At 33.8% G+C, this 26,717-nt stretch overlaps 1 protein-coding gene across 1 annotated transcript; it reads right to left on the reverse strand.

Annotated features, from left to right (window-relative positions):
• Positions 1-7,253: 7,253 nt before the first annotated feature.
• KLRK1 (killer cell lectin like receptor K1) lies at positions 7,254-26,229 on the reverse strand. The gene is made up of 7 exons (XM_055336797.1): positions 26,130-26,229; positions 24,557-24,664; positions 19,553-19,645; positions 19,069-19,104; positions 18,542-18,693; positions 17,205-17,308; positions 7,254-7,585 (listed from the first exon to the last, which is right to left on the reverse strand). Exons 1-7 carry the CDS (start codon positions 26,167-26,169, stop codon positions 7,468-7,470), a joined length of 651 nt encoding a protein of 216 aa, XP_055192772.1. The 5' UTR covers positions 26,170-26,229; the 3' UTR covers positions 7,254-7,467.
• Between the last annotated feature and the right edge of the window lie 488 nt (positions 26,230-26,717).

Here is a 26,717-nt window from a genome sequence, read left to right on the forward strand (position 1 = left end):
TATAACTTTCAAAACCATGTTTCATCTCTGTTCCACTATAATTTTTATTCTTTTTTTTAGTTTATATATTTTAATTCTATATTGATTTAAAAAAAGATTTTATTTATTCATGAGAGACAGAGAATGAGTGGAGATGAGGTGGTAGAGGAGGACAGGCAGAGGGAGAAGGAGAGAAAAAATCTCAAGTAGACTTCACACTGAACACAAAGCCCGTTATGGGGCTTTATCTCACGACCCTGAGATCATAACCTGAGTAGAAATTAAGAGTTAACCTGATGGACTGAACCACACAGGCACCCCTCTTTACTAATTTTTAATAGGGCTTCAGGATAGAACAATGATTATTTCCCAAATGACTCTCAATCCTTAAGGAGTACTTCTAGAAATTGAGATGAAATTGATATTCATGGGACGTCTGGGTGACTCAGTGGTTGAGCATCTGCCTTCAGCTCATAGTGTGATCCTGAGATACAGGATTGAGTCCCACATCCGGCTCCTTGCAGGAGGCCTACTTCTACCGTTGCCTGTATCTCTGCCTCTCTCTCTCTCTCTCTCTCTGTGTGTGTCTCATGAATAAATAAATAAAATCTTAAAAAAAGAATATTGCTATTCATGAGGGAGATCTCAAGTCTATTTCAATTTAATGAACTTGCATAATGTCACAGACATCTCTTTCTCCACCTGAAGCATCCATCTCTGAACTGAGACTCTTCTGAAAAATTAGAATTCCTACTTTTGATCAGTTTCCTGATTTTTGCTTGATATTATTGGGTATTACAAATATCCTAATGCCTTAAACTTAATCCATCCTTCTTAAACATTTCTTTCTACCATTAGTCTAAGTGTTGTGCACTCTTAGAATGGCATGCCTAGTCAGACTAGGGTAAAGATTTAAATCTAGGCTGAAGGCGGATAATGAAAGATATTCTAAATATAACCCAATAAATTCTGCTGATGTCTGCCTTCTTAGTGAAATCTCCAGGGCCCATTTTGCTTAGAGAGACATCTGAAATAGTAAAACCAAACAAACAAAAGAATTTTCAAAGGAATTTTAATTTTGTAGGTTATTTATAACCTATACCAATTTTTCTCACAGTTGATTTTTTTTCTTTTGCCCACTTCTCTTACAGGATAAATAGTCTCTAAAAACTATCCCTTTTATGCCCTTCAATGATTTTATAGCTGTCACTTTTCCTCCTATGTTTTCCCAAAGGTAAAATGGGGGGGGGGCGTTCTGTATTTGCACAGAACCTCTTTAGAATTCAGTTCATCTGATTGCTTTTTTAACTCAACAATCTTGTTCATTCAAAATGAATTATGATTTTACAGATTATCTTCCTTTTCCCTACTTTTAGTATGTGAGCTATGTTGTTGTGTGGTTTACTACACCTAAAGTAGAAGCAGAACTCTGAATAAATCTTTAGAATGAACAAGCTTTATTCATCTTTTCCATAGATCTTTGTCCTCCATGGAAGTTCGTTGCAGTGATTCTGTGGATAATTTGCCTGATGCTTGTTTTGTCTGTTGGAATCCACAATGTGTAAGTCACTATGTAAAACAGAAATCTGCCTTACCATTGCTCACATAATGAAATCTGTTGAAAATAATATATTTTTTATCAATTCAATTTCTTGATCCCATATAAAATTCTCTGTATGGAGTTGAAAATGACTTCTTATTAGAGACATATCAAACTATTGTCCATTTTTAAGCATATGATGAACTCTACAAAATGCCTTACTATTTGTTCTCATATTTCCTTTACCCAAAATAAAATCTTTTAAAAAATCTTTCTCTTTGAGAAACTCACTCACACTTTTCCTTGCTCACAAATTTCCTTCTTCTGTGGTCAACTGCTGTATAAACTTGTCAAACTTGAATTGTCATTTGATTTTATGTTTGTCACTCTATTATATTTGAGTTCCTTAAAGCAAGTGATGTTATTAATGATTTTTTATACACAAATTGAGTGCAATGTCTTGCACATAGGAATATCCAATTATTATTATTTTCGAGTTTAAAACTGACTTTTCTGATTGATTTCTCTTCAGTGCATCCGAAGTCATGAAAACAGAAAGGATATCCAGGAAATCTCTCCCTTAATCAGGAAACAAATAAAACAGGTCAAAGTATGAGTCAAATCTACTTGTATATCAAAAAGTATACTACATAATATATATTATATTTATATATACTATGTAAATATATATAATTTACATACTCAAGATGATGGCACTATCAAAGGTTGAACAAAATATTTTGACAAGGCATCATCGATTTTTATTGGATATCTCTTTGTGATTTATTTATATAGTTCCTCACTGCCTAATTCTTGAAACATATAGCTTTTTAAGAAATAAACGTATGCATATTTTTTCATTTTGAACACAAAGACATTGTGTTGAGATTTTTAAGAGATATATATTAGATATGCTTCAATACATTTCTAATTTTGTTATTAAAAAATATTTCCTGACATGCATCCTATGAATCTTGAAGACCAAAATGTTTTCAATGAGGTGAATTATTACTTTAGCATAAATGTAACACTAAATTTAAGTGGATAGAGTTTATAATGTAAAACTTCAATAATATTTTTGTTTGTAGAGGGTAGCTTTGCAATGTAAACTTATATCTTGTGACTTGCACTGATGGAGGGAGGATTTGAGTGTTCTTTTTTTTTTTTCTAGCTTGGAAATATCCTACTTGTTCAAGCAACTGGCATCAACGTGGAGAAAACTGTTACTATTTTTCAAGGGACATGCGTTCCTGGGAAGAATGTCAGCATTACAGCATTGGTTTAGAGTTAAGATTTCTTAAATTGACTATGGAAGAAGAGATGGGAATTACAAGATTTTGTTTCATAAATTTCAATATCTGAAAATCTTAAGAACGAAAGCACTCAAGTTTTATATTCTTCTGAAACACTTTCTATACTGCAGTCACAGATATCTTTACAATTTCACTGTAATCATGAGAGTATGCTTCAACAACACTTGAGGGCTTCCCTTAGCCCTTAGATTAATGTACAAAACACATGTGGAGGGGATCCATGGGTGGCTCAGCGGTTTAGCGCCTGCCTTCGACCTAGGGTGTGATCCTGGAGTCCCGGAATCGATTCCCACATTGGGCTCCCTGCATGGAGCCTGCTTCTCCCTCTGCCTGTGTCTCTGCCTCTCTCTCTTTCTCTCTCTCTCTTTGTGTGTCTCTTAAATAAATGAAATCTTAAAAACAAAAAAAAACCACACACATGTGTATAAGGCCACTTGCAGCCTGATCTCTATTTGCTGTTAAAGATTCTCCACCACACTGTTCTAAGGGAGGTACGCTATAGTCTTCAGCTATTTTGAAGTTATTTAAATTCATCATGGTCCCCTGTGCTCTTTCATGTCCTTGTCCCATCTGCCTGTGATATGTTTCATCTCTTCCACCTCCCACCCAAACTATCTTCTTCTGATTAATGTATCACAGTTTTAAGATTTTTAATTTATTAGATAATCCCTTTGGAAAACATCCTTGGTTCACCAAGACCTGTTAAAATCATTTGCTAATTTTCCTCCTTTGATTTTTTATTTCCATTCTTGTAGCATAGGTCACTGCTTATTATGTAGACTCACTTAAAGTTTTATTTTCAAGCACCTAATCCAAATGACTACACCTATATGACTTTTTCTCACTTTTACAATCCTTAACTTAAGAAAGTGCCTAGAATGTGATGTAGACTGGAAAAATAATTGCCTAGTGAACAAATGAGTCATTAGCTACTGGATTCCTTTGCCTATAGATAAAAAATCTAGGGTTAGTTCTTCCAGATTCCTTTGGTATACTGAAACAAATTCTAAAGGAAAGTGTCTGTAAGTGAAATATATATTTTTGAACCATTATATTCTTCTTTCTCGGGAAATGTTCTGCTTTTTAATTTATTTTCCGTGCTCTGCAGAATTTTGTAATAAAATTGTCAAAGATGCAATATGATATGCTTCAAGAAAAGTTTTTGATCAGTTTATACTACAACAATGAGCAACTGAAATGGACCTGGCTTGATGGCACAGATGTTAACCTGCACAAGTAAGTTTCTTGCTGTTTTAAAATTTCAGTCCAGAATAATATTATTTTCTTTGAAATCTAAATAGTCAATGTGGATGTGAACAGGTGTTAGATTTTGTAACAGATATCTGTAATAAATCAACCAGGAGACGACAGGATAGATGGATAGAAGGGAGTAAAATAGTTTACTAAACTAATATTTTACTTTCATAATTCATTTCAATTGCTTATGAGTTCTATGACTGAAGTAATATACTTTTGCATTTTATTAAAAGGTAATTTAGTGAATAAACTTGCACAGATTATAAAGTGAGTACATGAGATGCATCACTTTAATTGTCATGTGGTTTGTTTTACTCTAAGACATGTGCACATAATGAAATTTTCTTCCAGTGTGCCTTCCACCTCTCTAAGACCCACCAAGTGTACTTTCTATTTGTTTGCTAGGGCTGTCATAACAAATTATCACAAACAGAGTGGCTTAAAACAACAGAAATTTATTCCCACACAGGTTAGGTGGGCACATGTCTGAAATCAAGGTGTTGGTACAGTTGTTTTTTTTCTAGAAGCTTCTTTCTTCTGAAGGAGTTAGCTAAACTTTTCCAGGGAGAAAATTAAGTATTATAGATAATTAATAACAATTTTGTAGTACTGTGTATGCTGTAGAATTTATTTACCAAAATGCTAATGTATAGAGAAAATATAGTAAATCTCAGTGAAAATGGAAGATATGCTTAAATTGCCTGAGGCCATGGTGATGATAGTTGACAGTTCTTGGCCTAATTCAAGTATATACCTTCAATTTATCATTGCTACCTTTGCTGCATCTCTGTGTGCCAATTTCTCCCTCATAAGAATACTCTCATTGGATTTAGGGCCGAATCCAATATGATTTCATTGTGATTCTTAATTATATCTATAAAGAACCTATTTCCAAATAAGGTGACATTCTGAGTTCTGGATAGGCATGAATTTTAAGGGGGACACTATTCAATTCACTACATACTATCTAAAAAAGATTTCTAGGTCTTAGAGAATTTTATTAGGCTATCTGTAAGTGGGAGGTATACAATTGTATTCTAAAAGAGTTCAATGAAATTATAATATACAGTACAGTTTGAGATAATTGGACTATGATGATATACTTCAATCAATATTACAAATATTTTGATCATGGCATAGAAACTTCTCTGGACTTCCTCATTCAATGTGAAATCAAACCACCAACAATTGAATGGAGCAGTGGAGAGGAGAATCTTTTTTTTTAAGATTTTATTTATTTATCTGAGAGAGAGAGAGAGCAACAGCAGGGGGAGAGGCTGAGAGAGAAGCAGGCTCCCCACTGAGCAGGGAGCCTAATGCAGGGCTTGATCACAGATTCCTAGGATCCTGAACCTAAGCAGAAGGCAGATGATTAACCAACTGAGCCACCCACATGCTCCGAGAGAAGAAATTTCTGACCATTAGTGATAATATTAGCTAAAACAAAATTTTTGAATATTAATAATAAAATTCTCCTAGTAAGAAGTTTGAAAAGCCAAACACCCTTATAAAACTCTCCTGGAAAAGTGGTAACAATTGTCTACAATTAATTATATATACAGTTAACCAACTTATTATTGGATTATGAATGCTATAGTGGTTGAAGATTTGAAACAATGCAGTGATTCTGAATTGCCATAGAACAGTTATCTGTATATCAGATGCCCATACATCCACTTTGTGTTGTACACTATTGTATAGTGAATGCATTTATGAAGCTTAGTGATAATTGTGCAGCAGAAAAAATTGATATTGAAAATTAGAAACTTCAATGTGCTGCTTTGATGGATTATATCTCTCAAGATCATGTCTTTCCAATCTACCATTCTAATTTAAACATTCATTTCAAATCCCTGTATATACAAAACACAACCCAATGTATTACAGTGACAGTAATGAAGGTAAGAAATGGAGACTCTGATTATATAGATATACCTCCACTTTAAATATCCATATATATGTCCACTTTATTTATTTTTTTATAAATTTATTTTTTATTGGTGTTCAATTTGTCAACATACAGAATAACACCCAGTGCTCATCCTGTCAAGTGCCCACCTCAGTGCCCGCCACCCAGTCACCCCCACCTCCTGCCCACCTGCCCTTCCACCACTCCTAATTCATTTCCCAGAGTTAGGAGTCTTTCATGTTCTGTAAAAGGGGAAAGGAGAAAAATAAGTGGGAAATATCAGAAAGGGAGACAGAATATATGTCCACTTTAAATAGATATACATATATCAATCAGATTATGGAAGTACTAGAAGTTGTGGGTACAAGAAAGACTTCAAGGATGACTCCAGGTTCATGTGTGTTTGTTTGCTTGAGCTTTTTATTTTGACATAATTTTACACTTAGAAAAAGCCTGCAAAATAGACAAAAGATTATACCTTTATCCAGACTGTTTAAATATTAAAGTACTATCATATTTACTATATTTTTCCCTGTTTCTATCCCTCTCCCTCCTCCTCCCCACTCCTCAATATTTGTCTTTGTGTCCAAGAAATTTGGAAGGTTATCTGTCAGCTTTCTTTCAAAAGTGAGTTGAAGTTATTTTCCTGAAGAAACTATTAGCATTATGAATAGACCAATATTCAGCTTTAAATAAATTTTTGAATGCAGTATTTTTGGATTTGGCTGTCAGGCAGTTTGTAAACTAATATGGAGGTTCATTTGTGGTTAAAAATACTCAATGGAGATTTATAGTTTCTCCTGCATCTCATCAGAGATCAAGAGGGGGAGGCAAAACTTTACATGCACCTATCTTAAGTTTTTAGGTGGGTCTATCCCTTGAAATAAAAAACAGGTTAGCAAAATTTTTGAGTTTGAAAAGTTCTGTAAGCCTTCTTAGTGTAATATTTGTGCACATCTAATAAAATCGTAGTTTGAAGTTTAGTTTAACCCTGCATTTCATCAACAGTTTATTAAATGTAAAAATGAATATGTTCATTACAAGAAATTTTACAAAAATTAAACAAAGCATTCATATAGAAGATGAATTATTTAATTATTGACCTTTATTTCCCTGCAAGGTTATTTTTGTGTCACATTATAGATGGAAAAATAATTCAATAACTATTGGCAGACTTTTCTTCTGGAAGTTTTCTTCACAGAGGAGGTTCAGAGAATGGCACTTTTTTTTAAAGATTTTATTTTATTGTATTTTTTTGAGAGAAATTAGAATGAGGGAGAGAGCATGAGCAGGGGTGGGACAGAGGGAGAAGCAGACTTCTAGCTGAGCAGGGAGCCCCATCGGCTTGATTCCAAGACTTGGGATCACAACTTGAACTGAAGGCAGACGCTTAACCGACTGAGCCACTCAGGCACCCCAAAAATGGCTTCTGTTTTTTTAATCCTTTATATTTTATAAGTCATAAGCTTTTATACAATCCTCTGCATGCAGATGTATGTGTTTGGAGTTAGACAGTTTTCAGTGTAACCTTTAAAACTTGATCCATAAACTGCACAGGTTCCATTCTGCATTTCAACCATTGTTAGTCTAGATTAGAGAGAAAGATATGTTATATTTGTGACTTTGTTAATATATACTTATAAAAATGCAATAACATTTATTTAAATATAGGTATTGAAATAATATCATCTCAGGAGGTCTTACTACCATGCCTTGTCTTTCTTTGTTAAAAGATATGCAAAATATAGCCAACTCAGTTATAAAAGCTAAAGTTTCATTCTTTTTATTTTTCTTTTTATTTTTTATTGGAGTTCAATTTCCCAACATATAGCATAACACCCAAGGCTCATCCCTCAAGTGCCCCCCTCAGTGCAAAAGTTTCATTCTATTATAAATTGTATGTCACTATTTTTTTCTACATTGTAAATTAGTTTCAGAAGTCTGGAATCTTTTGATATATGTACCTAGATGAAAAGAAAGTTTTAAAATGTTTTTTTTTAAGTGAATAGATTAGAAATGAATTTAAAATTCAATTTAGAAACCAGAAAATGTCATGTTTTATGCAAAAATAAACAATCTCCTTTGATATATGCAACTTTACTTGGTAAGCAAATAAAAATTGTAAAATTCTCTTATAAATTACGTATGTGTGTGTATATATACACACACATACATAATGTGTGTGTGTGTGTGTGTGTGTGTAAGCATTCCATGTAGAAATAGTTATATATGTGTATATATTTTGCCTTGGAAGCTGGTGATTTGTCTTCTGCCAGGAACAGGTGTGAAAATGAAGGTCAAGGAAACAGTGAGGATGCATCAATGTGAATTTAAACAATAAAATAAAGAAAGATCATTGTCAGATAGTATGTATTCAGGAGGGCAAGAGAAGAAACTCAGTCCATATAGAAAACACTAGCTAATATAGGAAAAAAATTAAGAAATTTTTATTAACTGCTCTTGGTTGCTTTCAGACTATGCACACTAGAGCCTTATTTTTATATTTATTTATTTATTTTAATTTTTTTAATTGGATTTCAATTTGCCAACATATAGCATAACACCCAGTGCTCATCCCAAGTGCCCCCCTCAGTGCCCGTCACCCAGTCACCCCAACCCCTCGCCCACCTCCCTTTCTACTACCCCTTGTTTATTTCCCAGAGTTAGGTGTCTCTCATGTTTTGTCACCCTCTCTCATGTTCTGTCTCCTTTTCTGATATTTCCCACTCATTTTCTCTCTTTTCCCCTTTATTCCCTTTCACTATTTTTTATATTCCCCAAATGAATGAGACCATATAATGTTTGTCCTTCTCTCATTGACTTATTTCACTCTGCATAATACCCTCCAGTTCCATCCACGTTGAAGTAAATGGGTATTTGTCATTTCTAATGGCTGAGTAATATTCCGTTGTATACATAAACCACATCTTCTTTATCCATTCTTCTTTTGATGGACTGCTGGGTTTTACCCCAAAGATACAGATGCAGTGAAGTGCTGGAACACCTGCACCCCAATGTTTATAGAACTTTATTTTTAAATCTCACTTTGTTTTTTTATCCTTCAGTTTCTGCGTGTTTTCCCATGCCATTTGTATCACATGTCTGCTAGAGTGCTAATTACCCTGGATTGTACTTATTTGCTTATAATCATATATTTGACCGAAGTGTGAAGCCCTTGAAGGAACTGTGTCTTATTCATCTCTATCATTATCTCTGCATAGTTCCTGGAAATTGAGTAACTCTTTTACAAACATTTATCACATGCATAAACTGAAACTTATTTTGCTAGCTGTTTTGCTTTTGCTTCTAAAACAAAAATTTATACTTGCAGCGTGGAAAATATTAAGATGAGGTGATACAAATTTCATTAGTGTTTCTACAGAATAAACTGGTTTTTATTAAAAATAAAATTTTAAGCCATACAGAAATAAGGTTATCCCAGGTCAATTCTAAGGTATACTGGGGCCTCCAGATTCCAAATATATAATGAGGTAGGGTAGGTAGTCCCTGTGACAATAAACATAAGGGGAGGTTTGAAAGAAATAGATGACGGTAAAGGGTTATGCATCGATCCCTGCCAATTAATCATTAGAGAAGCAAAGTAAACTTCAGAATTAGTGAGGATCGATTTTTTTAAGATTATTTATTTTAAAGAGAGAGAGAGAGAAAGTGGTGGAGGGGAAGGGAGAATATCTTCAAGCAGACTCTTTTCTAAGTGCAGGGCACAATGTGGGGCTTAATCTCAGGACCCATGGGATCATGACCTAAGTTGAAACCAAGAGTCTCTGCCCAACTGACTGAGCCACCCAGGTCCTTTGAGAAGAGATTTTTTAAAAGTCATTTAATGATAATTCTGGCTATAGAGTAAGAAGGACATTTATTTGAATTCCTACCACAACTATTACTCATTTTATAACTTAGGTGAATTATTATACACTTTAAGGCGCTGTTTCTTACTAGCAAAATTAGGTTAAAAATGACCCCTATTACATGGTTTTTAAGAGTCCTCAATGAGAAGATATACATAGAGTACTTAAAACTGTGTCTGACAGAAAGAAAGCACCTGGGGATCCCTGGGTGGCGCAGCGGTTTAGCGCCTGCCTTTGGCCCAGGGCGCGATCCTGGAGACCCGGGATCGAATCCCACATCGGGCTCCCGGTGCATGGAGCCTGCTTCTCCCTCTGCCTATGTCTCTGCCTCTCTCTCTCTCTCTCTCTCTCTCTGACTATCATAAATTAAAAAAAAAGCACCTAATTAACCTAACATTAGCACTAATATGTTGTAATGTTTTTATTACGTAGCACAGAATTAAAGGTTCAAATAAGTAAAATATACTTGAAATAAGGAATTACAAACTTTTATAGTCTAGACAATTTCTGTTTCCTCTTTGCTATTATGAGACGAAGGGCACCAAATGTGACAAGCCACTTAGGTTTCATTCCTGAACTTTGTGCTAAAATGTTGAAATTATTAAGTGATGTAGTGAAAAGTAAGGTGTCCTAAGTGTTATAAGCAGCCTTTTAAGAGAGCTTCCTTAGCTATTAGATATCCTACTCCAAAGGGGTAAGGCTATATTCATAAGCTTTATGAGCATTAGGATATTGTCACTTGGTTCTGCTGTACACAGTTGAGCTGTATAATCAAGTGGTTAAAAGAGCAGGCTATAGAAACAGAATACATAGTATATCTGGGAGTCCAGAATCAAGACAGTTGAAGTTCACAGGCCACAGTACTTGATATGAGAGAGTTGAACAAATAAAGAAAACTGAGGATATGCAGAACGTCTCACTTGAGTATTCAGCAGAGTATTGATTAATGTACATAAGTACCCAAGAACAAAGAAGAAATTACCTAGTGTTTGCACAGAGTCTAGAATCATGCCCATTTTCACCAGCCATATGGTAAAACTTCATATTTCAAAAGGCTTTGGGTGTCTTGCTTCAGTAGTAGAGGATAATTAATTGTCGACTAAGCATCCTTTTTTTAAAAAAGATTTTATTTATTTGAGAGAGAGAAAATATGAGTGGCAGAGAGGGTTAGAGGGAGAGGGAGAAGCAGACTCTCTGTTGAGCAGGGAGCCTGAAGCAGGGCTCAATTCCAGGACCCTGGGATCATGGCCTGAGCTAAAGGCAGACACTTAACTGACTGAGCCACCCAGATGCCTCTAGACTGAACATCTTAATAATGCTTAAAAGCAAGGTCAAAACAGATCAAGTTGTTTCTAAGTAACTTATTTGTGTCTCAGAAAAAAAAAACAAACTCATGTTTTATAAATAAAAAATACGGGATCCCTGGGTGGTGCAGCGGTTTGGTGCCTGCCTTTGGCCCGGGGCGCGATCCTGGAGACCCGGGATCGAATCCCACGTCGGGCTCCTGGTGCGTGGAGCCTGCTTCTCCCTCTGCCTGTGTCTCTGCCTCTCTCTCTCTCTGTGTGACTATCATAAATAAATAAAAAATTTAAAAAAAAAAGAATTACATTTTAAAAAAATAATAAATAAATAAAAAATACATAGCAACAAAAAGATGAAATTCACAGTCTGTGAAACTTAATAGAAAAATACATGTTAAGCAAAAAAAAAAAAATAGTATGACCATAATGAGAAAAAAAATCCATCAAAACTGACCCAGAACTAACACAGATGTTAGAATGAACAGACAAGGACATTATGTCAGCTATCATGGCTGAATTCTGGATATTCAAAAAAGTGAAAGAAATACATAGAAGATTAAAAAATCAGCCAAATCAAACTTCCAAAATGAAAAGGTCAATGTCTGAGATAAACTATAACTTGAGAGGGTAGTGGACATTAGACATTGTAGGAGAAAAGATAAACAAATTTGAATTCAGGATGACAGAGTATATCCAAAATGAAACACAAAGAAAAAACATAGAGTGCCAGTTAACTTCATCCTGATTTCAGTTTGCTTGGTGTACCTGTAATTGTAGTGTTTCTGAGGGGGAGGAAAGAGAAATGAAGAAGGAGAGATATTTGAAGAAATAATGGTAATAAATTTTCTAATTTTTCTTGAAAATTACAAACTCATAGATCCAGGAGTCTCAACAAAATGCAAGCATAAGAAATACGAAAAACAAACAAACAAACAAACAAACAAACAAAAACTGGGACACCTGGGTGGCTCAGTGGTTGAGTGTCTGCCTTCCGCCATGGCGTGATCCTGGAGTCCCAGGATTTAGTCCCACCTTGGGCTCCTTGCATGGAGCCTGCTTCTCCCTCTGCCTGTGTCTCTGCCTCTTTCTCTCTCTGTGTCTCTCATGAATAAATAAATAAATCTTTAAAAAAATACTAATCCAAGGCATTTTATAAACAAATCAAATCCAGTTATAAAGAAAAGTTATTACAGTAGCCAGAAGTAGGGAAAATATGTATTACAGAGTAGCTAAATGGATTAAAAATGAGATACATCAATATGCTGCAAGCAAGAGACTTACTTTACTCTGAGGACACATATAAGCCAAAAGTGAATGATTGGAGAGTGATATTCCATGCAAATGATAACCAAAAGATAACAGGGGTGACTACAGATACATCAGACCAAATAAACTTTATGTCAAAATCATTTATATAAGATAAGAAGATCACTATATTGTAGTAAAAGGGTCAATTAAATCAAGAGGATAAAACAATTTTAAGTATATATTCACCCAATGTTGGAGCACATAAATATATAAAGCACAGAATTCAATTAACAGAATTGAAAGGAGAAATAGATAGCAATATAATAACATAGGAGATTTCAATATCATACTTTCAACATTGAAGAGATCATGGGAAAACTAATAAGGAAACAGTAAATCTGAATAATACAATAGACCAAATGAACCTAACAGACATATTCAGAACATTCAGTCCAACAAAAGCAGATTACCCATTCTTCTCAAGATCACATGAAACATTTTCCAGGATAGATTATATGTTGAGCCCCAAACAAGCCTTAACAAATTTAAGTTTAAAAATCATATCTAGAATCGTTTCTGACCACAATGGTAAGAAACTAGAAATTAATAACAAGAGAAAAACAGAGGGGCAGCCCAGGTGGCTCGTGGTTTAGCGCTGCCTTCAGCCCAGGGTGCGATCCTGGAGACTCGGGATCGAGTCCCACATCGGGCTCCTTGCACGGAGCCTGCTTCTTCCTCTGCCTGTGTCTCTGCCTCTCTCTCTCTCTCTCTCTCTTTGTGTCTCTCATGAATAAATAAATAAAGTCTTAAAAAGAGAGAGAAAAACAGAAAATTTCACCAATACATGCCAATTAAGCAACATGCTCCTGAACAACTAATGATTCAAGGATAAGTAAAAAATCAAAAAGGTCATCAAAAAGTGTCTTGAGATGAAAAAATGAAAACACAACATGCCAAAACCTATGGGATACAGGAAATCAGTTCTAAGAGCGAATTTTATAGGTATAGATGCCTACATGGAGAGAAAAGATCTCAAATGAGCAACCTGATGTATGTAATATATATTATCTAATAATATATATCTAATAATATATTATCTAGTAATATATCTAGTATACTATCTTGACCATAGTTAGCAATACTATATTATATACTTGAAAGTTGCTAAGAGAGTAAATCTTAGATGTTTTCACACACACACACACACAAATTGTGGTCACCTGAAGGTGATAAATATATTAACTAACCTTTATGTGATAATCATTGCACAATACATATGTGTATCAAATCATCAAATTGTACATCTTAAACTTACATAATGTTATATGTTAATTGTATATCAAGAGAGTTAGAAAAAATAGCACAAAGTTTAGTAAGGGAGAAATGGAATTATACCATTGGAAGAATTCTATCATATACGTAAGTGATATAATACTGGTTAGTAAATAAGTCAGTCAGAGAAAGACATACCATATGATTTCACTCGTATGTGGAATTTAAGAAACAAGAGAGATGAACATAGGAAGGGAAGGAAAATAAGATAAAAACAAAGAGGGAGATAAACCATAAGAGAATCTTAACTCTAGGGAACAAATGGGGTGGCTAGAGGATGGGGAGATGGGGTAACTGGGGATGGGCATTAAGGGGGGTATGTGATGTAGTGAGCACTGGGTATTATATGCAACTGAACAACCCCTGAAATTAACAATACACTCTAAGTCAACTAAGTTGAATTTATTTATTTATTTATTTATTTATTTATTTATTTATTTATTTATTTTTAAAGATTTTATTTATATATTTATTTATTCATGAGAGACACAGAGAAAGAGCGAGAGAGGCAGAGACATAGGCAGAGGGAGAAGCAGGCCCCATGCAAGGAGCCGGACATGGGACTCGATCCTTGAACTCCAGGATCACGTCCCCAGCAGAAAGCAGGTGCTAAACCGCTGAGCCACCCAGGGATCCCAACTAAGTTGAATTTATTTTTTTTTTAAAGATATATTCAATAAGCGACAGAGCAAACTGAAACAAAAACAAATAGCACTAGCTAAAAGCTAAGAAAAGAGATAACATGTTAGCATAACTTAAAATGTTTTTAATCATTTATTTATTTATTTACTTACTTACTTACTTATGATAGTCACACACAGAGAGAGAGAGAGGCAGAGACATAGGCAGAGGGAGAAGCAGGCTCCATGCACCGAGAGCCCGACATGGGATTCAATCCCTCGTCTCCAGGATCGCGCCCTGGGCCAAAGGCAGGCGCTAAACCGCTGTGTCACCCAGGGATCCCTAAAATGTTTTTAAAAGATTGAGAAAGAAAGCAGCAAATTGGATGACTAAAAACAAATAGCAAGATGAAGGCATATTAATCATGTAAATAATTACAGAAAGTAAATGTCTTAAGCTTCCTATTAAAAGGGCAGAGATTGTCAGATTGGATGAAAAAAATGACTCCAATTGTATTCTGTTTATAAGAGGTTTACTTTTTATTTTAAAGATTTTTATTTGTTTGAGAGACAGAGAGAGAGCACGAGAGAGAATGCACGCACAGGCGGGGGGGGGGGGCAGAGAGTGAAGCAGGCTCCCCGCTGAGCCAGGGCCCAAATGGGGCTTGATCCCAGGAGCCTGAGATCATGACTTAAACTGAAGGGAGACACTTAACAGACTGAGCCACCCAGGCACCCCAAGAGGTTTACTTTTAATATAAATGCACACACAGGTTAAAAATAAAGGAATGGAAAATAAAGACCACATTAACACTAATCAAAGAGAACCTGGAATGGCTATATTTATAATTGATAAAATAGAATTTCATAGCACAAAATTTCATTATGGAAAAAGAGCTCATTACATAATGATAAGAGTCATAACTCATTAAGAGTATGCAACAATCCAATAACTTATCAATAGAAATTCAGAATATATTAGGAAAAGATTGTTTGAAATGCAAGTAGAATGCATAAATCTATAATTATAGTCCAAAATTTCAGTACCTGTCTCAGTAATTGATAGAACAAGTAGAAAATTAGAAAGGTTATAGAGGGCTTGAGCAACACTCTCAACCAATTTGACTTAACTGAAATTATAGGCCACTCTACACAAGAAGGGAGTAATATATCTTCTGTTCAAGTGCAGATAGAACATTTCTAAAGATAGGCCATAGTTTTGTCTTTAAAACCAATCTCAATAAGTTTAAGTAGATTCGAGTCATACAAAGAATGTTCTTTGATAAAATGGGACTAAATTAAAACTCAGTAAAAGAAAAATCCCTGGAAAATTCCCAAATGTTGGAAACTAACACACTTCTGAAAAATCCATGAATCAAAGAAGAATGCAAAGGGGGAATTTAGAAGCTATTTTGAACTGAGTGAAAATGAAAACACAATATCTCAAACTATGTGAGGCTATTGTTAAATTATTTCACATATTAGTAGCCAGACTGTCTCTATTAGAAAAAAATAAAATCAAAAGATCAGTTTTCACTGAAGAAACTATGGTGATTCCCCCCCCTTTTTAGGGGTGAGGCAAATGGGAGTCCTTTAATACAGTCCTTTAATACAGAAGGTCGAATGAGGAGCCTATGTGAGTGAATGCTGAAAGAAATACAGTGGAAGTGGGGAGCAGAAACTAATGAAATAAAAGATTGAAAAATAAATGGTAAATAAGCACAAAAAGGATGTTCATCATTGTTTTTCATTAGGGAAGTGCAAGTTACATTCACGATGAGATACTACTACACACCCATTAGAATGGCTAAACTGTAAGGGATTGATTGTAGCAAGTGTAGACCAGGATGTAGAGCAACTAGAACTTTCACACACTGCCAGAGAGTGTGTAAAATGGCATAGTCACTTTGGATAATAGTTTGGCAGTTCTTAGAAAGTCAAACATACCTATTATATTACCCAACCATCCCACTCCTAGGTGTTTATATAAGAGAAAAGAAAGCATATGTTTATGTAAGAGTTGTATACGAATATCCATAGCAAGTAGCTTTATTGTTAATAGTCAACAACTGGAAAGTACTCACATATTCATCAACAGATGAAAGGATAAACAAGTTGAACTACACTTATAAATGGAATATTTCTCAGGAATAAAATAAAGTATTTTTTATATATGCTATGAGGTGACTGAATCTCAAAATGATTATACTGAGTGAAAAAACCAGACATAAGAACAGAACATACAACAGAACTTCATTTATTTTAAATTCCATAAAATGCAAATTAATCTACAGTGAGAGAAAGTGATTAGTTGCCCGGGGACAGGAAGAGGTAGGTATAAAGGGGTAAGGAGGAGAAATTACTGCAAGGGTGCAAGGAGAAAGTTTTGTAAGTGATAAATATGTTAATTATTTTGATGTCATTAATGGTTTTGTGGATGTAGACATTACTCAAAAATTTTCAAATTGTACACTTTAAATATGTAAGTTTATTGAATTTAATTATACCTCAACAATTCAGGTGATAACTTCAAGAAAGAATATGATACCTAGCCTCTCTGCTTAGTCTCCTTATCTGTAAAATGAGCATAGTCATAGGATTAGACTTACTTTGCACAGTACTTGGCACATAGTAAACAATTAATATTACTCATTATTATTGGTATTGGCTGCTCTGCTTCACAATCTCCTAAACTTACGTCTTTAGAGTATTTTGCTGAATCTATTAGAATATGGGAACATCCTGGCATTGCATGAAGTAACATATGGTAATTGAATGACCATAGGGATAGCTTAGGGACAAATCCACAAATAGACACCTATTATTACAGACTTACTGATTGGGCAAGAGAATGGTGCCATCTTCCCACTGCCAGGATCCATTTGTTGGAATTTGTATTAGTCCCATCCAATGATATGATTTTACCAATTTAAAGAAATCCTGTTGGAGACCATAAATAAAATCAGTGCTCAGAATTTTAGTGAATACAAAGCCATAATCATTTAATCATTTTCCCCCCACATTTGGGGAAATGCATTCTGTCCTCTAGCCTATTTCTCACTTAAACACTGTACCTATAATTTCTGTGCTTTATTATTTTTATTTATTTTTTACTTATTTTTTATTTTTTTAAAATTTTAAAATTTTTATTTTTTTTTAAATTTTTATTTTTTAATTGGAGTTCAGTTTGCCAACATATATCATATCACTCAGTGCTCATCCCATCAAGTGCCCTCCTCAGTGCCCATCACCCAGTCACCCCAACCCCCCGCCCACCTCCCCTTCCACTACCCCTTGTTCGTTTCCCAGAGTTAGGAGTCTCTCATGTTCTGTCATCCTCACTGATATCTTCACTCATTTTCTCTCCTTTCTTCTTTATTCCTTTCACTATTTTTTATATTCCCCAAATGAATGAGACCATATAATGTTTGTCCTTCTCCGATTGACTTATTTCACTTAGCATAATACCCTCCAGTTCCATCCACGTCGAAGCAAATGGTGGGTATTTGTCGTTTCTAATGGCTGAGTAATATTCCATTGTGTACATATACCACAGCTTCTTCTTTTTTTAATAAATTTATTTTTATTGGTGTTCAATTTGCCAACATATAGAATAACACCCAGTGCTCATCCCATCACGTGCCCCCCTCAGTACCCATCACCCAGTCACCCCCACCCCTTGCCCACCTCCCCTTCCACCACCCCTAGTTCATTTCCCAGAGTTAGGAGTCTCTCATGTTCTGTCTCCCTTTCTGATATTTCCCACTCATTTTTTCTCCTTTCTCCTTTATTTTTTAATTTTAATTTTTAAAAAAGATTTTACCTATTTGAAAGAGAGAGAGAGAGCAAGCAAGAGAAAAAGAGAAAGAGTGAGTGAGCACACAAATGAGGGGAGGGAGAAGGGCAGAGACAGAGGGAGAAGCATACTCCACCTGATCAGGAAGCCTGATGCGGACTCAATCCCAGGACCCTGAGATCATGACCTAAGCTGAAGGCAGACACTTAACCGAGCCATCCAGGTGCCCTTGTGCTTTCTTATTTTTGATGCAGAAAGATTTAGGGTGGCTATATCTGAGTCTTAGTGCCTCTCTTATGTTTCAGACTCATATTGCCGTGAGCTGTCTCATATGTTAGGACTAAATATAGGAATGGAAATTAAAACATATACTCAACCTGGTCCTCTCTGCTGTATATCTTCAGAAGACTGGAATTTTGAGACCTACAAGAAGCTTGGCTCTGATACCAGCTTTTACTCTCATTAAAAAATTGGTAACAGCTCTTTCTATAACATATCCAGTTTTTAGGACACGGACCACAATAACTTTCTAGAAAGAAAGAATATATTATTAATTCTGTATAAATCTGAACATTATAGCAGATTTTGTCTAGATAGGTTAAATACTTTTTTATTCCAACTCTAACATTCCAGATAAATCGATTTGATCATCTCTAATAACATATCTTTACACATTTACGTATACAGAGAGAGATGCCAAAAATAAATATCTTTGGCTTTTTGGAAGCATTCTTGTTGTTAAAAAATAAAAAAGTAAAAAAAAATTGGAATATATGAATTATGGACAAGAAGTAATCATTTTCTCATACATTCTCTTGTTTACACTATTGGATACATGCTAATACCCAATCATATGGAGATACATATAATTTTTACTTCAAAATATTAGAAAATTTTCACATACCTTGCAAAGAAATTGGAGCTTCCTTGTTGAATAATGCTATTAAAATAATAATTAAGAGGATTGAGAGGTACAAACTTCCAGCTATAAAACAAATAAATCATGAAAATAGAAAGTACAGCATAGAGAATATAGTAAATAATGTTATAATAACATTGTATAGTGACAGATGGTGAATACACTCATCATTGTGAGCATTGAGTAATGTATAGAATTATGAATCATTACATTGCACACCTGAAACTAATATAACATTGTATGTAAAGGGCATTTCAATAATAAAAAAATAAATTTATTAAAAGGGCTTATGTGGTTAGTAACATAATCCTAACCAAAGTAGTTAACACATTTTTACAAGAATAGCAGAAACTTGAGAATGTGTATAATATTGCTAGTTTATGTTTCTGTGCTTCTGAATACTAATCAAAGTAATGCATTACAATTGTTAAATGGAGAATTCTCTATCCACTCCTCTACTATTACTTACAATATATGATTATGGCACCGCATATCATTACCATTATGATGAAATGGATCCCCATAGCTATAGCAATGGAACAGGTTACGAAAAATGGAGACGCTGTCCCAAGGGAAAAAAAAAAGAGTGAGAAATAATAGAGAATAAGGATTAATAAGTTTTGATATGTTCATGCTTGATATAGATATTATGAATGTTTTTTAATGGGATGAGTGATAATCAATACTTTTACCTTAATTATTTTTCTCAAAACAAGTAATATAGGTACTTGTAAATGATCTTTAAAAAAGAAAGTGTATATAGAAATGCATATTACCTCCTGTTTCTCTCTTAAAGTTCTCCAGTTCCCTCCTTAGAATAAATCATAGTTATAATTTTGAATTTTTTTTCATGTAGATACAACAAATACAGACAGCTCCCCTAGATCCCTTTATTGAAACACATTTAAGAACCTGTGCAAAATATTCTGTGATTTTTTTCACTTAAGAAAATATCTTTTGTGATTATTCAATATCATGTCTTATAAAGTCAAAATTTTATAAATAGTTGTTTACATTGTATTTCATTGGTAGATGGACAAAATCTATTGAGAGACGTTTAATTTTTTCCAATGTGTATTTAAACCATTTTTTAGTTTTGCTATTAAGATATAACAATATGAATAACACTGTGCATATTTTTGAGCACCTCTCTAGGAGAAATCCCTGACAGAGCAACTGCTGAGTCAAAGGGTATTTGCATTTAAAATTTTTGTAATAATTAAGTTAAAGAAGAAATACCAATTTATGTAGTATCAAAAATAAATTTAAAAGCCTGTTTGCTCACATCTGTTCTAAATATTATTCACATTTTTAAATGTATCAATCTTCTAAGCAATATTTTTTATTTTATTTTTCCAGTTGTGAATAAGATTGACATTATTCGCATTTTTAAATGGATCAATCTTCTAAGCAATATTTTTTATTTTATTTTTCCAGTTGTGAATAAGATTGAGCTCCTTTACTATGGTGAAATAATGTATTTATTTTATTTCTCTGGAGACTTCTCTTGAGTTTGTATTGAGTAGCTGGTTTCTTTCTTACATTTTGGGTTAAGAATGTTAGTTCACGGAGGGGAACACTTGACGGGATGAGCACTGGGTGTTATTCTGTATGTTGGTAAATTGAACACCAATAAAAATTAATTTATAAAAAAAAAAGAATGTTAGTCCATTCCTTACTATATATTTTGCAAATACACATCTCAGATATTTCTGCTTTAACATTATGGAATCTTAGGGGTGCTGAAATGAGTAATGGTTGACTTGATCAAAGTTTCTATTATGGCTGATTTTCTTTTTGAATATGAATAAATTGTCTTCTTTATTCTAAGTTTATAAAGTAAATGCTCATGTGTCATCATGTTATATGGATTCCTTTTTTACTTGGCCTATTTGGTATCTGTGTGTGTGTGTGTGTGTGTGTGTGTGTGTGTGTGTGTAATAAATGAGGTAGAAATTCAAATTTATAATTTGTCCCCAAATTGGCACTGAATTTTTCTAATATTATTTACTAAATAAATCAACGTGTTCTCATTGATATGAAATAACATTTTTAGCATGTAATACATTCCTATATGTATTTTCATTTATTCCTATATTCCTTATGTACCCTAAGAACTTTAAATAAGCTTTTCAAGAAATTGCTACTTTTAAATTATGGTAATTAATCTTTCAATAGTCACATTAAATGCATAAATATCGGGAGATAATTTACATCTTTAAAATGTCTTTTCCCATTATACATCTTATTTTATGTTCATCAATACAACTTCAATAGGTTTACTTCTAGAGTTTTTAATCAAAAAGTTTACTTCTGTCTTTTTAAAAAATTTTTGGTCATATGTATATGGCATTTTTATTTCATCATATTTTTCTTGTTTTTGTAGTTAGTAAGGCAATTGATTTTTAAAAGGATTTTATTTATTCATTTGACAGAGAGAGAGACAGCACAAGCAGGGGGAGTGGCAGGCAGAGGGAGAAGCAGGCTCCCCGATTAGCAGGGAGCCCTGTGCAGGGATGGATCCCAGGACCCCAGCATCATGAATTGAGCCAAAAGCAGATGTTTAATTAACTGAGCCACCCAGGCACTCTAAGCAATTGATTTTTATATCTTATTTGCAATCAAGTCCTCATATCAGATTTCCTTATTATTTGTCATATTTTGAATGAAGCTTTAAAAAACATCTTAAATCACAATTTTTTTCAAATAATGTTCATTTTGCCTGTTTATTCTAATTTCATATTACTTGCCTTTTTTCCTTTTCTTGATTATTCATGTTGGTAACACCAGCAGAACAATAAATATTACACAACAGCAATGATAGTAAAAATTCTTGCCTTTTCTAACTATAATGAAAATGCTGCTATCATTTGTCAGTAAGTATAATGATAGTTTCTGAATAAATATACATTTGAAAAACATATGTATATTTTAGAGGTCTTAAATATTAAGTTCTTTTTAATTAAGAACTCAGTGACTTTTTATCCAAAACTTTTTCAACATTATGCATATGATAGTACAATCTTTCCCCTTTGATTACTGAATACAGTACATTTCCATTCCTATAATCAACTCTTATAAAGTGATATTATTTAATAATCATTTATTTTTTTAACATTTAATGAAAATTCATAGGTGGGAAGAATCTGTTGTTTTCCTTTCTGCTGTGAGCTATTTCAGGCACTATTTTCAATGATATTCTGGTTTTATAAAAGACAGAATGCTTATCTTCAGTGCATTCTGAAACATTTCTGTGAATGGCAATCAAGTTGTTGCTTTCACACTGTTTAAGAACAAAACTCTAAAAGATATTTTATATTTCCCTTCTCTTTTGTTTCCATTTCTTTTTTTAATAATAAATTTATTTTTAATTGGTGTTCAATTTGCCAACATACAGAATAACACCCAGTGCTCATCCATCAAATGCCCACCTCAGTGCCCGCCACCCAGTCACCCCCACCCCTCCCCTTCTACCACCCCTAGTTCGTTTCCCAGAGTTAGGAGTCTTCCATGTTCTGTCTCCCTTTCTGATATTTCCCACTTACTTTTTGTTTCCATTTCTATTTATTCCTCCTTACAGTTAGTTGTTCAGTGCTCCCTTTGAAGCTACTGTATCACATTCGATGCAATCTCTAGCAAGATATTAACAGTATTTTTCACAGAGCTAGAACAAACAATTCTAAATTTTGTATATGACCATTAAAGACCCGAATATCCAAAGTAATCTTGGGAAAGAAAAGCAAAGCTGGAGGCATCACAATTCCAGACTTCAAATTATATTACAAAGCTGTAGTGATCAAGACAGTATGGTCCTGGCACAAAAACAGACACATAGATCAATACAATAGAACAGAAAACCCAGAAATGAACCCAGAACTCTATGGTCAACTAATCTTTGACAAAGCAGAAAAAGAGTATCCAATGGAAAACGGACAGTTTCTTCAACAAATGGTGTTGGGAAAACTGGACAGCAACATGCAGAAGAATGAAACTGGACCACTTTCTTACTCCATACACAAAAATAAATTCAAAATGAATGAAAGACCTAAATGTGGGACAGGAAACCATGAAAATCCTAGAGGAGAACAGAGTCAATAACCTCTTTGACATTGGCCATAGCCACTTCTTACTAGTACATCTCCTGAGGCAAGGGAAACAAAAGCATAAACAAACTACCAGAACTTATCAAAATAAAAAGCTTCTGTATCGTGAAAGAAACAATCAACAAAAACTGAAAGGCAACCTATGGAATAAGAGAAGATATTTGCAAATGACATGTCTGATAAGGGATTAGTATTCATAGCCTATGAAGAACTTAGAAAACTCCACACCCAAATAATCCACTTTAAAAATGGGCAGAAAACATTAATAGACATTTTTCCAAAGAGATATCCACTTTTCCAAAGAGACATCTGTTGACATGTGTAAATAGATACATGAAAAATGCCCAACATCACTCATCATTGGGGAAATACAAATGGAAACTACAATGAGATATCATCCGACACCAGTCAGAATGGCTAAAATGAACAATAGAGGAAACAACAGATGTTGGCGAGGAATTGGAAAAAGGGGAACCCTCATGCATTGTTGTAGGAATGCAAACTGGTGTGGCCACTATGGAAAACAGTGTGGAGGTTCCTCAAAAAGCTAAAAATAGAACTATCCTACCATGCAACAATTACACTACTAGGTATTTACCCAAAGGCTAAAAACATAATTTGAAGGGATGTGACCACTGATGTTTATAGCAGCATTATCAACAAGAGCCAAATTATGAAAAGAACCTGAATGTCCATTCATCAGTCAATGGACATTTGGATCTTTTCATTTTATATATATTTTATACAATATATAGTGGAATAATTTATACATATATATATTATGAAAGAGTATTATGCCAAATGAAATCAATCAATCAGAGGAAGATGAATATCATATTTCACTCATATGTGGAATTTAAGAAACTAAACAAATGACTATAGGGGACAAAAAGAGGCAAACCAAGAAACAGACTCTTATCTATAGAGTACAAACTGATGGTTACGGGGGGGGGGGGAGCGGGGAGTTGGGGAGATGGGTTAAATGGGTGATCAAGACTGAGGGCCCTTGTGATGAGCATTGGGTGTTGTATGTAAGTATTGAATCACTAAATTCTAAACTGAAACTAATATTACACTGTATGTTAACTAATTGGAATTTAAATAAAAACGTGAAAACAAATCAAGAAACTCCTGTCTCAATTGTCATCACTCTGTTAGTGATAATCTCATTTGTATGACACGAAAAAAAAAACAACCCTAAACTGAACAGTTTCTGCTAATTTTATTATATATTCCATTATTATATTAGAATTAATTTCATTTCTGCTTTCTTCATCAGGATAAAATTGCATGTTTATCACTTATCTAATCATATATTTCAAGATTCATTTCAGTATATTGAGAGAAGACAAATGAAATATTGAACTTACAGTTTTCTCCACATTTGCTGGTGATTAATGTAGGCTTTCTCTTTTGCCTTCGTGGTGAAGTACCATGTGTTACCAGGTCGGAGTTATAATTAAGGATTTCATTCATCTCTGGTGAAAAACAATTCAGGCCAATAAGAATCATAGCCTTTCAGTCTTTTGGATCATAATTTTTTACAATTTAACTTGTCATACTATTCATATCTTTTAAAAGTATAACATCAAGTTACTTTGTTTTATATTACTTCGTTATGATTTTTGCACTTTGTAATATGAATAAAATTATATTTATTCTCTTGAAATATCTTCAGTAAGATCTTTTTTTTTAATTTTTATTTATTTATGGTAGTCACACACAGAGAGAGAGAGAGAGAGAGGCAGAGACATAGGCAGAGGGAGAAGCAGGCTCCATGCACCAGGAGCCTGATGTGGGATTCGATCCCGGGTCTCCAGGATAGCGCCCTGGGCCAAAGGCAGGCGCTAAACCCCTGCGCCACCCAGGGATCCCCTAGTAAGATCTTATAAAGTAAGTTAATTCTTAATGTATAATGAAATCTATCATTAATATGGAGACAGTGTATAGTAACAAGGACAGGGGCTTAGGGAATTAGACATGTGCTTAATTCATAGAGTGACACTTGCTAAATTAATAATTTTACAAATTATAAAAAAAGAAGGAAGGAAGGAAGAGAAAAGAAAAGAACAAAGGATATTAACACAGCTTATTATAAGTATCTTTAAAAGTGAATTAAATAATATGCTGTCTTCCTGAAATAACAATCATTACTAAATATGTAAAAACTTTTTATAATAAAATGTTAGTACTAATTATCTTTTATACCTAAAATTAAACTAAAATATTGTTTATACACACCATATGTAATTTAATTATCAAACATGTGAAGAGGGTAGGTATTGCTTTATGGATGAAGAAATGGAATATTACAGGTGGCCAAAATCATATTGTGTATTTAATATAATGCCAGAGATAGAAATCTACTCATGTAAATATAGCATGTTTCATATCTCCATTTGGTAGAAAAGGGAAACTTAAGCACATAGAAGCTGTGGATTATCCCAGATCTCAAAGCTAAAGACTGGTAAAATTATGATATTTGATTAAAATTCTTCTAACTGCAAATCCTTATACTGTCACTCTTTCAGGCTATCTTAAATTGTGAAAGATTTTACTTTAGGTGTTTAATGAAACAAAGGAGGAAAAAAGCTTTCAAGTTTTGAAAAATCCATTTAAAATATAACATGAAATGAACATAAGAATCAGAATAATTTGCTTTCTTATGGCTTGTATGCTTGTATCAAATTCTTAGTATCTTAAAATTATGCACAGACCAAATTGCACATTTATATAGAAAGTACTGGGACACCTGGGTGGCTCAACAGTTGAGCATCTGCCTTTGGCTCAGAGTGAAACCAGGTTCCCAGCATCGAATTTCGCATCAGGCTCCTTTGCATGGAGCCTGCCTCTTTTCCCTCTGCCTGTGTTTCTGCCTCTCTCTGTGTGTCTCATGAAAAAATAAATAAAATATTAAAAAATATATATATAGAAAGTACCTACCCATGCTGTGATGAGCCCACCGATCTTGGACCAACTTCATTGTTTAGTTATGACTGTTTACCCTAAAGATTAATCCAAAATCTTCATTTTGAAGATGATCTATATCTTCCTTAGAAAAATGACAATACAAAAATATTTCTCCCATTCATATATACAAAGGGGAAAAAATGAAAATAAGAGTTCATATAAAGCCAGGAAAATTATTTTTTTACATTTCTCTTGGTTATAAAATAATAAATAATTATTTCAAAAATATACTGGGTATTTTTAATTCACCCACATTAAATTACTTAATCAAAAATATTTTCCATCACTGACCTTGAATGACACACACATAGTTCTCTATTTATAGTTATTTTATTTTATTTGGTGACAATATTTTTTTGCAAGGCAAATTTGAGTAAGATATATGGATTTTTTAAAATGTTTTTTCCTAGTACATATTAATTCAACTTCTGTCTATACTGTCAACATTATCATCATTTATAAGTTATCATCACCATCATTATTAGCAAAAATAATCTCATATTCATTTATATAGTAACATCTTATAATGTCCAGAAGAGCTATCAGAAAAAAAATGGCTAA

Source organism: Nyctereutes procyonoides, unplaced genomic scaffold (assembly GCF_905146905.1).
Source record: "Nyctereutes procyonoides isolate TBG_1078 unplaced genomic scaffold, NYPRO_anot_genome, whole genome shotgun sequence".
Classification (NCBI taxonomy): domain Eukaryota; kingdom Metazoa; phylum Chordata; class Mammalia; order Carnivora; family Canidae; genus Nyctereutes; species Nyctereutes procyonoides.

Bases quoted from the DNA above. Each gene is read 5' to 3' on its own strand.
- KLRK1 (XM_055336797.1), bottom strand. From the start codon at position 26,169: ATGAAGTTGGTCCAAGATCGGTGGGCTCATCACAGCATGG. The intron at 19,646-24,556 runs GTAAGTTCAATA...CCCTTGGGACAG, and splicing joins CAGCAAATGTGGAGAAAACT to CGTCTCCATTTTTCGTAACC. The intron at 7,586-17,204 runs GTAAGTCTGTAA...TCTCTAATCTAG, and splicing joins ACCATTCTCTTGCCCAATCA to ACTAACAATGGTTGAAATGC.